This window comes from Macaca fascicularis, chromosome 5 (genome assembly GCF_037993035.2).
Source record: "Macaca fascicularis isolate 582-1 chromosome 5, T2T-MFA8v1.1".
NCBI lineage: Eukaryota > Metazoa > Chordata > Mammalia > Primates > Cercopithecidae > Macaca > Macaca fascicularis.
In genome coordinates, this window is record NC_088379.1 from 103,968,135 (window position 1) to 103,983,015 (window position 14,881).

The window sequence follows — 14,881 nt, forward strand, 5'->3', positions numbered from 1 at the left end:
TTCCTGTTGGACTAGTCCTTTTATTATATAATGTCCTTTTTTGTTTTTAACTGCTCTTGCTTTAAAGTTTGTTTTGTGTGATATAAGAATAACTATTCCTGCTCACTTTTGGTGTCCATTTGCATGGAATATCTTTTCCTACCCCTTTACGTTTATATGAGTCCTTATGTATTAGGTGAATCTCCTGAAGACAGCAGAAACTTGGTTGGTGAATTCTTACCCATTCTGCCAGTCTGTATGTTTTAAGTGAAGCATTTAGGTCATTTACATTCAATGTTAGTATTGAGATGTGAGGAACTATTTTATTCATTGTACTGTTTATTGCCTGAATACCTTTTTTTTTTTTTTTGCGTTGTGATGTTGTTATATAGGTCCTATAAGAGTTACGCTTTAAGGAAGTTCTGTTGGTGTATTTTGAGTATTTGTTTCAAGACTTAGGGCTCCTTTTAGCAGTTCATGAGTGTTGGCTTGGTAGTGGCAAATTCTCTCAGCATTTGTCTGAAAAAAGCTTGTCTTTCCTTCATTTATGAAGCTTAGTTTCACCGGATACAAAATTCTTGGCTGATAATTGTTTTAAGGAGGCTGAAGATACAACCCCAATCTTGTAGGGTTTCTGCTGAGAAATCTGCTGTTAAGATGATAGGTTTTCCTTTATAGGTTACCTGATGCTTTTGCCTCACAGCTCTTAAGATTCTTTCCTTCATCTTGACTAGATAACCTGATGACTGTGTGCCTATGCAGTGATGTTTTTGCGATAAATTTCCCAGGTGTTCTTTGAGCTTCTTGTATTTGGATGTCTAGATCTCTAGCAAGACTGGGAGAGTTTTCCTAATTATTCCCTCAAATACATTTTCCAAACTTTTAGATTTCTCTTCTTCCTTGGGAACACCAATTACTTTTAGGTTTGGACGTTGAACATAGTCCCAGACTTCTTGGAGGCTTCATTCATTTTTAATTCTTTTTTGTCTTTGCATTGGTCTAACACAAAAGCCTGTCTTCAAGCTCTGAAGTTCTTCGGCTTGTTCGATTCTATTGTTGATACTTTCCAGTGCAGTTTGCATTTCTCTCACTGAGTCCTTGACTTCCAGAAGTTGTGATTATATTTTTAATTATGCTATTTCACTACTAACCCTTTCATATCCTGTATCATGTTTTTGATTCTTTTAAGTTAGACTTCATTTTTATCTGGTGCTTCCTTGATTTCAGCTTAATAATTGACCTTCTGAATTCTTCTGGCAATTCATAGACCTCATCTTGGTTTGGATCCATTGCTGATGAGCTGGTATGATCTTTTGCATGTGTTATAGAACCTTGTTTTGTCATATTACCAGAACCGTTTTTCTAGTTCCATCTCATTTGGGTAGACTATGTCAAATGATTCAAGTGATTCTCCTGCCTGGAGGGAAGAGCTGGGATTCAAGGGCTACTGTACATATACTTTTGTCCCATGGTGTGCTCCCTTGATGTAGCGTTCTCCTCCTACCCCTAGGAATGGGGCTTCCTAAGAGCTGAACCGTAGTGATTGTTTTTGCTCTTCTGAGTCTAGCCACCCAGCAGAGCTACTCAGCTCCGGGGTGGCACTGGGGAGTGTCCGCAAACTGTGTGATTTTATGATGTGATTCATCTTCAGGTCTTGTAGCCATGGATACCAGCACCTGCCCTGATAGCAGGGGGGTGAAGTGGACTCTGAGAGTCCTCAGTTGGGTTTTTGTTTAGTGTGCTGGTTTTGTGTTGGTTGGCCTCCAGCCAGGAGGTGGCACTTTTAAGAGCACATCAACTGCGGTCCTTTAGGGAGGATGCAAACTTGCTTTAGGGACACCTGGTTAAGTATGGTTTCTTGGGCAGTGGGCAGAGCCATAGAGCTCCTAAGATTATGACCTTTGTCTTCAGCTCCCAGGGTGGGTAGAGAAAGACCACCAGGTGGGAGTCAGGGATAGGTGTGTCTGAGCTCAGCCTCTCCTTGGGTGGGGCTTGCTGCGGCTGCTGTGGGGGATGGGGGTGTGGTTCCCAGCCCAATGAAGTTATATCTCCAGGTGGATTATGGCTGCCTCTGCTGAGCCATACAGGTTGCCACGGAAGTTGGGGAAAACTGGCAGTCATGGGCCTGATCCAGCTCCCACACAGCCCACAATCCTAAAGGCTAGTCTCACTCCCACCATCCCCTAACAGCACTGAGTCTATTTCCAGGCAGCTGATGGCCAGAGCTGAGAACTTACCCAAGTCCATGAGCCTCCATGTTGAGAAAGCAAGCATACTCACAGTTTTTCAGCATTTCAGATAGTCTGCAGTGATGATCCAGTTCCTTCAAAGGGTCTCTCAGCTTTTCTGCTATGTTCCTGCAGTAGTTCTTGGAGCAAAAGTTTGTGTTGTGAGTCTCCATGTCTGATTGGGAGCTGCAAGCTAGTCCTGCCTCTTATCTGCCATCTTCCCAATATCTTGTTCATTTTTTGTTGTGCTTCGAAATATTGTTATTTAAAGTGTATTCTTTATAAGTTTTAGAAATTTCTTTCACTCTCAGTGAATGGATTTGTGACTCTCCATGAGTTTTGATATGGATATGAAAATTGTTATTATACTGTGCCACTTTAAGCCCTGAACCGATTATATATGAAATAGATCTTATCAATCAAATCCTCTGCTTAGTGTACATTTTAGACAGCTATTTTGTGATATAAGTTGGTCTTAATATTTAAGTTACAAGTACTCTGTAAAGATTTGTTGGAAAATATACCAACAAGTTTTCACAAGTGAATCTTTAAAGATAGATTCTCAATTAATGCTAAGAAAGTGCTGTTACCTTGCTTGACTTAATGACATAAGTAATATACATTTTTAAAAAGTGTGTAGGCCGGGCGTGGTGGCTCACACCTGTAATCCCAGCACTTTGGAAGGCGGAGGCAGGCAGATCACGAGGTCAAGAAATTGAGACCATCCTAGCCAACATGGTGAAACCCCATCTCTACTAAAAATACAAAAATTAGCTGGGGGTTGTGGTGCATGCCTGTAGTCCCAGCTACTTGGGAGGCTGAGGCAGGAGAATCACTTGAACCCCGGAGGCAGAGGTTGCAGTGAGCCGAGATAGTGCTGCTGCACTCCAGCCTGGCGACAGAGCAAGACTCCGTCTCAGAAAGAAAAAAAAAAGAGTGTGCAATGAGGGAACATTGAACTAGACTTAGACTTCCCAAGTTGCAATTCAGAATGCTGATATTTAATCATCACCATTTCTTTAAGCAAATTCTTCTCTCTGCATGTATGTGTGTGTGTCACTCTCACAATCCATCCTCAAGGTGAATAGTAATTTATCAATATCTGTCAAAAGCCCCATTCATTAAAAAATTATTGAGTACCTACTATATACTAGGCATTTACTGTCCACAAGGAGGAAACGTAGTAAAATCCAAAGTTAGGATTCACTGTAAGACATGCCACAATAGTTAGATTCAGTGGTTGTATTTTAGGTCTTTTCCTCACCCTTGGTGTACCTGATAATAGTGTTTAACGTGGTAACATTTTTTTTTTCTCATTTGTGAGACATGATAACCATGACACAAATTTTATTGCTGCTTGCTTTTGATTACAGAAGGGTAATGGAAGTGCAGTAACTCTTTAGATTTAAAGCCCTGCTCTTACCTAATGTGAAGAATGATCACACTTGTGCTGGAAACTACTTTGTGTGAAAGATCATCATTAAAGGATTTAATAGGACTTCAAAGAGTGGGCTGCACTTTTTCCAGTGGTTGGATGCTTCATAGTTAAATGAGGAAAATTGAGATGTAAATTATATTTTTAGAAGTGACAGCTCAGGATGCTTCATAGGTTAGCTGTTACTTACGAGAAGAGTGAAAGGTGAGCTTACACTTAGGGATACACAAGTTTGGATAAGGAACCTTTCGAAAATTATTTTTAAGTGAACAATACTCTTGATAATGTAACATGAAGTATAGAGTTAACTATGGAAAACCAATTTATATGGACTTGTGCAATGATAGCTGTTGTATTTAAAAATGATTTGTTATCTAAATACTACTGGAAAAAGTGAGTTGTAAGATACTTCTAAAGATGACTTATGTCACTGGTTTTGCTAAAGGAACATAATATTATCATTTATTCCTTTGAATCTTTAAATCCTGTTAAATATTTTAATAAAATGCTTTTACTTTGTTTCTCAGGCTGATTTGTCCAAAGAAAGAAAAAAGCTGTATAATCATTCCTATAGTGGTGGTTAATATTTTTTGAACCCAGATCACTATTATTGTAATACATGCTTTGCTTTTCTTCTCATATTTGGTAACAACATAATTTCTAGTATAGAGATTGTGTTTATGCCTTGCAAACAATTCTCAGTAACACATGAGTTAAAAAGCTATGTTATAGACAATTCGGAGGAGGGGGGTGGAAGGAAAGGAAGAGATGAAAAGCACTGTGACTCTGAAACATAAATAGGTAATTTGCTTTGAATTGTATTGTGTTTTTATTGCTTCAAATTTGTTGAATAAGTTTGTATTGTATACCTTCACATTATTGAAGGTCTGAACATTTAAATTTGTAATCCTAATGTTCAGTTTTCTGAGACATCATCCACATTAAAATTGCCCAGTAATTTAGATAATTTACATCTATGTTATGGAAAACAAAAATTTGGAAATTAGATTTCTAACTGAGATTTGACCAGTGTTCTTGGCTGGTTCCTCTAGCTAGTTACTCTGGCAGTATAGGAATTTTCTGTGATCTGATGAGCTGATTAGCATATGGTCCTGTTTTCTGTCTTTATAACAATACAATAAAACTAAGTGGATAAAACTGTTTTGTTTCATTTTAGTGTGGATTTCCTCAAAATTTTTCAAAATTATGAACATAGTATTTCTGAGGTCTTACTATATAATTTGTGTGTGTGTGTGTATATACCATAAGAAATTACATATTTTAAGTTGTATCGTCTAATATGATTCAGCAACAGTAATAAAGATATGACCTAGTTTCAGTTCTTATATTTAGAAAATGAAAATCTTTCAAATTGTAACTAACTTCATAGCTATAATTCCTTTGTGAGTCACTTCTTTTGCTGATCTTTGTTCTACACTTCTGTAGCTGAACAGTACAGTCCACGTGGTAGCTACTAGCCAAATTTAGCTGCTGAGCAGTTTAAATGTGGCTAGTCTGAGTTGAGATGTAACTGTAAGGGTAGAAAACAAACACTTGGATTTTGAAGATATATTGTGAAGATGATAATACAAAATGTTTTGTTAATTTATTGATTTCCATGTCAGAGTGCTATATATTGAATTGAATAAAATATTACTAAAATTAATTTTTCATCTGTTATTTTTTAATGTGGCTATTAGTAAATTTAAATTACACATGTGGCTCACATTTATGGCTCACACATTTCTCTTGGACCTCTTCTAGAGGGCGGTTATATTTTATATAAGGTATCATTTAGAATGACACATATTCTTCTTTTAATTTCTTTTCATTCTTATGTTCAAAAGTTAGAAAGTAGTCTAAAGCTATTTATATGTTCCAACAGTTAAGTGACATCTGTTTTATACAATGTAGATGGACACATAATGGAAGTTATGTTTCACCATCACTTGACCACTTTTTGTAATGTTGAATTATATTGGTGTGCCCTAGAAGAGAGGGAATAAGGAAAAAAGAAACAAATCAAGCTCCTGGACTATAGGAAATGCCATTAACAAAGACCATACTACTAATATTCAGGAATTACATATTATGATTTAGAGTTATACCATATGGTTTTCTTCGATAATAGCTGATTTTGAAAACCAATGGTAAAAAGTTGTATTTAGTGATTTTTCAACCTGAAGGACAAAAACTTATACCAATAGAATATCACTTAGTTTCTATTTTTTTCTCTAACACAGCATTGTCATTTGTGAAAGGAGTGAAAGTTTTCACATCATAAACTTCTAGGACACAGGGAAGTTCTGTTAGTTCCTGTATGATGCCAATGAGAATAATCTTATTTTGCCTAAAAAGTGATTGTCTCTTTTCCCCATCCCACCCCCATTTCCATGTTTATTTCTTTTGTTTTGTTTTTTCTGAAAAGACATATTTAATGTCCTGCCTAGGTTTATTTTCTATTTATTCACAAAATAAAGAATAACACTGTTATGTTTTGTATTTGAAATTGTAAGGTACATTTCTTTTTTCTTTTATTTTTAATTTAACTCTTTGTTTTACAGATGAGGGCAGAAGTGCAGTTGACCAAGCAGGTGGTGCACAGATTGTAATTGACCATTTAAGGTCACTGTGCAGTTTAACAGATCCCGCCAATGAGAAGCTCTTGACTGTCTTTTGTGGCATGCTGATGAACTATAGCAATGAGAATGGTAAACAAAACTGAAAACTTGCTTTATCTCTGGGGGAAAAATTAAAAATTATCTTTACTATAGTGCAAAACAAAAATATTTGAAAAATGATGAACAAATTATTCATAAGTGGCATATAAAATTACTAATTAGCCAACATTAAATTTCATGTTTCAAAAATGTATAATGGTTAATTTACTAACTGGGACTAATTTTTGAAGGGCTGCCAGTGTTGATCATTATCAAAAACAAAAACTCCACAGCCATATAGTATGATTTAAGCATTCTTACTATGAACATTTTAAAAATAAACAATATTAAAATAGTTTTATGTTCATTTTATATATATACCAGTAGCTTTAAAATATGAACACTGTTTGCAAAAGTAAAATTATTTTATCTAGATGCTAGGTTTACTTTGAATAATTTTTTAAAACTCTAATAAAATCTGGCTTTAGAAACAAGTTCAGAGCAGTTGCAGAGATCTCATTTTAGAAATTTAATAAATTATTGTAAACAGCAGTTTCTTTTCTCTGTAAAACACTTTTAGACCCTAGCAAAAAGTGACATGTCAATAATTTTCAGACAGCCTATATGGTTAATTAAATGAATATAAATCTGTGATATTAAGACTTCACAATACATTTGTGTCACAGAATATCCATTTGTTTGTTTATCATCTTATATGAATCACTGTGTGGATCAGACATTCAAATTTTGTTATGTTCCTGGTATGTAACACAAATAAGGTCTTTCTGTGGTTTGTTTCATAATGGCATTTTAAGTTGTGATATTTTGGCAGAGACGTATTTTATTTGTATATTAGACATGCAGTATTATTCTTTACTTTCATGTGTTCTAGAAACACATGGCCCTTTTGCCATATTTTTTTTTCCACATTTGATAGTTGTGGGTCCAAAGAAATATTCTCAATAATTAAAAAAAAAGATAAACCTTGACAATAAATGGCTACTGACATTTGGCCCTTGATGTTAGTGATGACAGTGAATGGTAGGGACTGTGGTAAATTGAAGAGCCCTTGTCGTATTGAAAGGGGAAAACCACCACTCTTCTCTAGCCAGTTGTTTCTGTATGACGATTTGGCCAAATACTGCCCAATCTTTTTATTTTGGGGATGGGAGGTGGGGGAGAAAGCTGAAATATCTAACTTGTTACATGACATCTGAGTTTTAAATGTTGGATGGCATATTTTTAATACTATAGAAGCTAAACAGAAAGTACCTTCAGGTCTCATCCTGTCCAAGGGCTTTCAGTTTTAAGTCTTTGAATTAGGATAATAGCGTTTTTATTGATCAAATGGCTTACCTATTACACTTGAGCTAATAATAAATGGTAGTCTTCATAGGATCAGTTACATCTATTTTTCCTGTCTTCTGGTGGAATCAATTTTGAAGAGCAAATGCCCTAAATATAAACATGAGAAACAGAAACGACAGAGCCTGAGAAATCCACAAAATACATACATATTTCCTAAATAATTGAAATTTAACCATAATACACAGGTATCTGAATTGCATTAAGAAATCATTGGTCAGATTTTCATATTGTTTCCTTTGCTTTTAACTACATTTGGGCTTGGACATTTGAGAAAGTAGGAAGAATGCTAAATGGGAAAAGGTTTTAGAAATATAAATGAAAGAAATTTTATGAAGTTATTCCAGTTTTGGAAGTAGTAGAATTAGTCTTGTTATGCATCTAAACTAGCCGTTAGTTCTTTGAGGAAGCTGTTAAAAAAAAAAAATCTGTATAGAAGTATTAATATATCAGATGGCTGGTCTTCAAATGCATCACTATTTCCAATCCAAAGCAGTGATTAAGTCCCTATTATAGTGTATCCCAGTGTGTAGAGAAGTGTTATGATTAACAGCATGTGGAGTGCACAGTCTAACTGTATAATATATATGTGTTTTTTAAAGAGTAGGCTTTTTTCTAGAGCTCAGGCATTCCCAAGAAATAACTTAGAGATTTCAGAAAGCTATATTAACTTTTCTCTGAATATTATTGGACAAATGGTCTTTTTCTTCCATTATTTCAAAAGCTGCAGTTTGAATGCAGCTTTTAAAACTTATCGAATAAAAAAGACATAATCTTGAGTATTTTTAAGAAACAAATGCGAAACTTCTAACTATCATCATCTTTCCTCTACTTCCTTTTTACATTTTGTCTGTCATGAGTGTCTTAGTTTGTGAAGTGATTTCTTTTTCTTCTAATGTGCTTTCACTGAAATTATATCCTTTTTGTTTGTTTGGCATAATTATTAAAGTATCTTTATTGTTATGTCCATTATTTGCTTTCTCTTTTCCTTTAAATTTATGTTTGAAGACTTAACTATTACATCGTCTTTACTGACTTCAGATTGTTTGGTATTGATCATGTGTCCCTAGATAAGTCCCTGAAACAAAAAATAACAGCTTTTTGAAACTCAGGAGGCACTTTCTATTAGCACTAATAAGTGAAGTTTCTTTTTATATGTATTTACTATGTAGAACATCAGTATACAACACTCTGCTAATTTATGAGTAAAATATTTGAGTGACAAATAGCTTTTTCCTGCTGTAGCAGAAAAGCTAACTGTCCTTGGACCCAATAACTTAAGCCTTATCTGTGGTTAGGAAGTTATTGTTCTTTAGCTGTATATATAAAATGTTTTAAATGTGCTGATTAAAAAAAAAGTACTGAGAGTATTCACAAAAATTCACCAACATAGTTTCCCTGAAGAGAATATTTTCAAATTACTTATTAGTCCTAAAATTGAAACTTAGAATGTCTTGATTCAGATGCTTCCTGTTCATACAGTAAAACTCAGAACATACCTACTTTTTAAAGCCATTAAATAGGGAATAAAACAAGTTTCCTGAACACATGCAAGTCATTATATGTTATGAAAATACTCAGTAAAGTCATTTTTGTACCATTTGCTAAAGCTGTATATGATTCATAATTTATCAGTTTCAAAAGTTTTAAACTAGCTCAAGACTCTACACTTTCAAGCTATGAGCTAGATATATACTTTTGTTTCCCTATTGGTGAAGCAGTTAAAACTTAATACTCAGGTAAGTGTAGAATAATCTGAATAGCAAAAGTTATAATTGCTTAGCCAAAGACTTGTATCAATAATATTGTATAAATAAAATAATATTTAAATAACACAAATAAAACTTTCTTTCGTAAAAATCATTTAAATTCATCCATTTTGGAAAAAATTATACATGTTTTTCATGTGGCGAAAAAGCACTCTTTGATTCTGTGGCTCATGAAAATAGCCTGAATATTTGACAATTATGGCTATAGAAAAGCATGTTGACAATTTGACGTTCAGTTTGAGGGAATGTGTTGAACTTGCTATTTTTTTTCTTCATTTAATTACAACTTTAGTTACTGTGTAAACCAAAGAACTCAAACCTTTAATTGTAGGTATTTTAACCTCATTAGTTTCTTAACTTATCTGTTTCCTAGCTTTGGTTACCCAATGCCAAATCATTACAGTAATGACTGAAAATTTTGTTCAGTCATCCAGCTGTTTTCAAATATAACACTGTTTTAGCACATAGGATTTTGGAAAATATTCATTGATGGACTTTTCTGGATACTTATTATTGTCTAAAATTTTCATTAGCAAATTCAATACTTGGAAGAAAAACATGTTATTGGAATGCATTTGCTTCATTAAGTAAGTTAGAAGCATTACAAACTCTTTCCCACTGTATTAGTTGATGCTCCTTATCTACATATGGTACACGGTGGCAGCAGAAAGGGGCATTGAAAACACACTGGTAGTAACAAGTACCAGATCTGTAATTAAAAATTTCCCATCCACAACTTGTTGAGTCTGCATATGTACACTTGAATTAATTGCACCTTTGAATAGAAACAAACCAGGGATCTAAAGCAAAGTGCTAAAGACCAAAACACCACCTTGTTGAGGAATCTATTGGTAGTCACCATTGTTGTACGTAGACGTAATTAATCAATAAATATCTCATGGAAAGTGTAATTGAGGGTTTAACTCTTTCTCTTAGTATAGTTGTGCTAGAGATACAGAGAGAAGGAAAATTCTTTTATAACTCTAAAGAAAGTGGTAAACGATAAACATTAAACACTAAAGTTACTTATTTTACATAAGCTATGCCATAAGAGAGAAAAGTAGAGGCAACTGAAAGATGCCATCAGGAAAGGAAAAAGTATCTTCTAAAATTATTAACATATGCAGTTTATGGCTTCTTCATCTGACCTATATTTTATATATACATGTATGATATGTGTATATATGATTTCTACAAATAGAGCCAATTTTTCTAATATTTTAATTACTCCTCATTATTGAAAAACTAATTTCTCTTTTTTTGTAGTTGCTGAAATCTCTCTGAGATACCTACATGGTAATTCTTATATTTATTTGCTGCATAGGCTGATGATAACTAAGCTATGGTTGAAGGGAGGCCATGTATGTAATTTAGGAAATGTAACACCTGTGGTATATTATTGAAGCATGACAATTGAATTTAAATATTAGGCTCATTGTTTAAATTCACTTGTTTAAAAAAGGCCTGTATTTCTTCTCCCCATATTAAAGATTGTTTAATGTGTAATTAACCTTAGCTGCTACTTTCATTTCAGTCAATAGCAACAATTTCTTAGTTCGTGATTAAAAACTAAAAAGCTTGTTGGCCTGAGCTGCATGTTTATCCTTATCTTTCAGTATTACAATACTTTATTACAGGTGAAAAAGAGCATTTCCTAGATGTTAGATGTTTAGAAAAATGATTGGCTTTGCATGAGTGAAGAACTATTTTTAAAGTTTACTTACTATGGTTACAAGCTAATTAATAATGTATATATTTCCTAAATAGTAAAACATTTTTGCCTTACTCTAAGGAAAAAGAACAAAACAAAATTTAAAAGGTAAAATTGTATATTTGCAATTTATTCTTTTGTATCTTATTTAAAGTTTTACTCTCTCAGAGATCCTTGTTCTGATACTGTCTTTTTTTCTTAATGAGACTAATTTTCCATCATACTACCTTACATGTATTTTCTGGGGGTTTTTTCCCCCTCTATTTATGAAGACATGGGAGACGTACATTTAAGTTCACATCTTTTGAAGCCCAGTTTGTCACTTTATACTCCAGTGAGCTAAATGAAGTGTGTTGAAGACTTACTGGACAGCTGAAAAGTACTTAGACTTTTTTATTCTTTCTTTATTATACTGATGTTGTTCTTTATTTACTGTTGTTCTCTTTTTTAAAAATTTCTGAATTTTTGCTGTTTGTCCAACAGCTTTCTAGTCAGTTTGCTGAAGCAGGTTGCTTTCATAAAGTTCTACCACAAGTGTTATTTTAAACAAATTGTTTCACTAAGGAGTAGAGCAGTTAGTTATTCTGGTGCCTCTTGCTAATTCAACCTATTAAATTTGACCAATTAGACCAGGTTAGCTTTTAGTGATAATCTTCCTAGACTATTACTATAATAATGCTGTTACTTAATGAACAGTCTGAGAGCTTGATTTTCAGTAGAGGTGTATCAAATGCACATTTTGGTCTAATTCCACATGGTCAAGTATTGGCGTTTATATTCAGCTTCATCTATTAGAGAATGAACTTATGAATGTAAGAAGCTGAAATTTTATCAGAAAAATAAATTATTATAGTCTTTTTGTAATTTTAGTAGCCTAATACTTAAAATTTGACATTATATTATTAGAAGAATAATACTTTCTCAGCATTGTTAGCTTCTAGATTGCTCCTGCAATTATGATAGTACATTTAATATCATAATACCACATAGATGCCCACTTAGCTGAGGGCAGTGAAGGGGCAAAATATGTTTGGAGTTCCCCATTCTTTAATATGGTTTTCTCATTTTTATTTGCTTTATGTCTGGATTGAAGATTAATCATAGCCGTTATCAAGTATTATTTTCAAGATTTTTCTCATTGTGAAAATTTGAAGTGGAAAAGTTGGTTTTCTGATTTTGATTTCATCCTTACAGGATGTATATCACCATTAATTATTGGTGCATTTTAATATAATAATATACATTTACGTTTCAACTGATAGAATTTCAACATATAAAGCATATAGGCAAATTTTCTCTTTACATGAAATGCTTACCTATATTTAAAACTAAATATTCAGATAGTAACAAATCTGAAAGACCAGCTCTTTACTGTAAGTGTTCCTATACTAGTTGAAATATGATGATATGAGGCACATAATCATTGATCATGCACAAAGTTTTAGGTTCCATAAATGGTGTTGAAGTAAGCATTGAGCTGTTTGGCCTTCCAAAAGCTGAGGCTAAAATCAGAGGTAAATAATAGATTAGAGCCAAATATCTGTATTTGCATGTCTAATTTAGGCCACTTACAAATTCCATTCAGAGAGGTGCTGAAACCAGAAAAGCATCATGTACAAATTAACTTTTATAAAGATTATTAATCCTGTTTTAACTATAAGTGAAATCCAACTAACACTGAACTGCCTATATTGTTTTATTTACCAAAAAAGTTTTTTTAAGTCCTACTTGAAAAACTAAAAAGTGAAATGCTTTTGGATATGCAGATGTATCTTGTTAACAGAATTTGTGCCTTGCAGATAACTTCTGTGCAATTTTAAACTGTAAAATCCAAATTATAATAATGCCCCTTGTTAACTAGAAAAGATTTTTTTTTAAGCTAATATATTCTTTTGTAAAAGAAGGGATTTCTATGTTTTTAAGCATATGTTTGCAAGATACACATGTTGGGATATAAATTAATTTGACATTAGCTTAATTTGCTGTACCAAAATTCAAGCTTAAATTTATACTTACTGTAGATGTGATCTTTATCTCAGCAGTGCTGTATGAAAGCAGAGACTGGATTGGTTTCTCTTAATAAATGCTGCTTAAGCAACAGCTGGCAGTAGTCCTCTTTAAAAAAAAAAGACCACATTTAACTTAAAAGACCAGTTTTTTTCTGAGATGAAAGCATAGAGTTTTCTTTAATCAGAATAAACATATCTATAGAATTTTTTTTGTAGCAGGATTCATTGTCACAAAAGTTGATCTGTAGCAAATAATTAACCTGGAGTAAATACAGGGAAAAATTATCTACTAGATTAGGGCATAATCACTCTAGTTGTCATTGTATTGAGAACAGTAAATGAGTAAGTTTCTTAATAATAAAATATTTTTACTATCTCTCATGATTTTTGCTTTGGCATTTTTTTGTTGTTGCTTCTGTTTTACATCAATCTCATGCATATAATTTTGCCATTTATATTTAAAACTTTTACAAAAGGGAAATTTTGCCATGTAGAGACAATTTTTATTTTCAGAACCCAGAAAGAACTTTAGAACTACCTTTTCTAGTTTTTTATTGTTAGCATCTAGGAAGAAATGTATAAATGTATTGTTTTAAACCTCCAATATTGTCAATATCAGTGAATCTTGACTTTTTTTTTTTTTTTTTGAAATTTCTATGTATCATTGAAATGTATAATAGGGCTTAAATTAAAGCGATAATCTGGGTGCAAAACACATGCATGTTTGACATAAAGAAGGCTTTAAAATAATTGAATTTTAAACACATATAAATAATCTAGTTTTATATCCTCCTTTAGAATAAAATTCTCCACTTTATAAACATTTGAGTATATAAAGTTTTTAACTACTAATCATCCCCTTGGTAGCCACATTTAAGTCAGTTTACTTTTCAGTGTTAGAACTAAAACTCGCTTGAACTTGAAGCTCTACTTCACTATTGTATCGTTTCTAATTTTTAATTTTCATATCCTTTTTTGGAAATACAGATAAGTCATTAAGTCAAAGGTAGTTTTCTTCAGTCTTTATTATGCCCAAATCATTTTTAGCCAATTTGTATTAGAACTTTTCATCAAGAGTTTTATTTGCTTCCTTCACTGTTTCAACTATGCTCAACTCATTTGACTGTAGATGGGATTTTTAATGCAAGCCTGTAAATGGCAATATCATATCATTATACTGTGAATAATATATCTACGTACTAATGTAGAGACTGTATTTTGAATTGTGTTGTCTAGTTTTGACAATTTCATTCTTAAGTTCTGTTTACCAAAAAGCTTAATAATCTTACAATATTGTGTATCTGTAAGAGCCCTAGGAACAAGGTAAACCTGTTATAATCTTCTTAAGAAACTTATTTTTAGTAACTTCAGTTGAGCTACTGGAATTCTCAGCATACTTTTCTGGACCTATAATCTAGTTATACCAATGTTTTAAACATTAAACTTAAAACTCAGGGGGGAAAAGGTTCCTCAACTTGAGATCTTCTCTCCAGATCTCCATTCTTTGGAGTTTCCATGAGTGTGACCTGAAGAACTTGGAACCATTGAAATTCAAATGTAGGTAGGTAAGTGTTCACACCAGCGCATGCGTTGATTGCCTTATATCTCTTTGTATATGCATCTGTATTGCACCCCCTCAGTGCCTTTCTTCCTCTTCCTTCCCATAGATCATGTAGGGCCTGTGTCATTTTGATATTATGTAATTTTGTAAATCTGTATTTGGTC

At 33.1% G+C, this 14,881-nt stretch overlaps 1 protein-coding gene across 32 annotated transcripts in view; it reads left to right on the top strand.

Annotated features, from left to right (window-relative positions):
• RAP1GDS1 (Rap1 GTPase-GDP dissociation stimulator 1) overlaps positions 1–14,881 on the top strand; it is a 173,575-nt gene that overhangs the window by 107,395 nt on the left and 51,299 nt on the right. For 7 of the 32 annotated variants that reach the window (XM_074040183.1, XM_005555491.5, XM_005555493.5 and 4 more), the window contains one exon: positions 6,207–6,353. The exons of 16 other annotated variants lie outside the window; for them this stretch is intronic. In XM_074040183.1, the coding sequence (XP_073896284.1) occupies positions 6,207–6,353 (147 nt within the window). Of the gene's footprint in view, positions 1–6,206; positions 6,354–10,702; positions 10,733–14,648; positions 14,722–14,881 lie in introns of those variants that run through there. 9 more of the 32 variants (XM_074040181.1, XM_065545254.2, XM_065545257.2 and 6 more) reach the window with 3 other exon arrangements.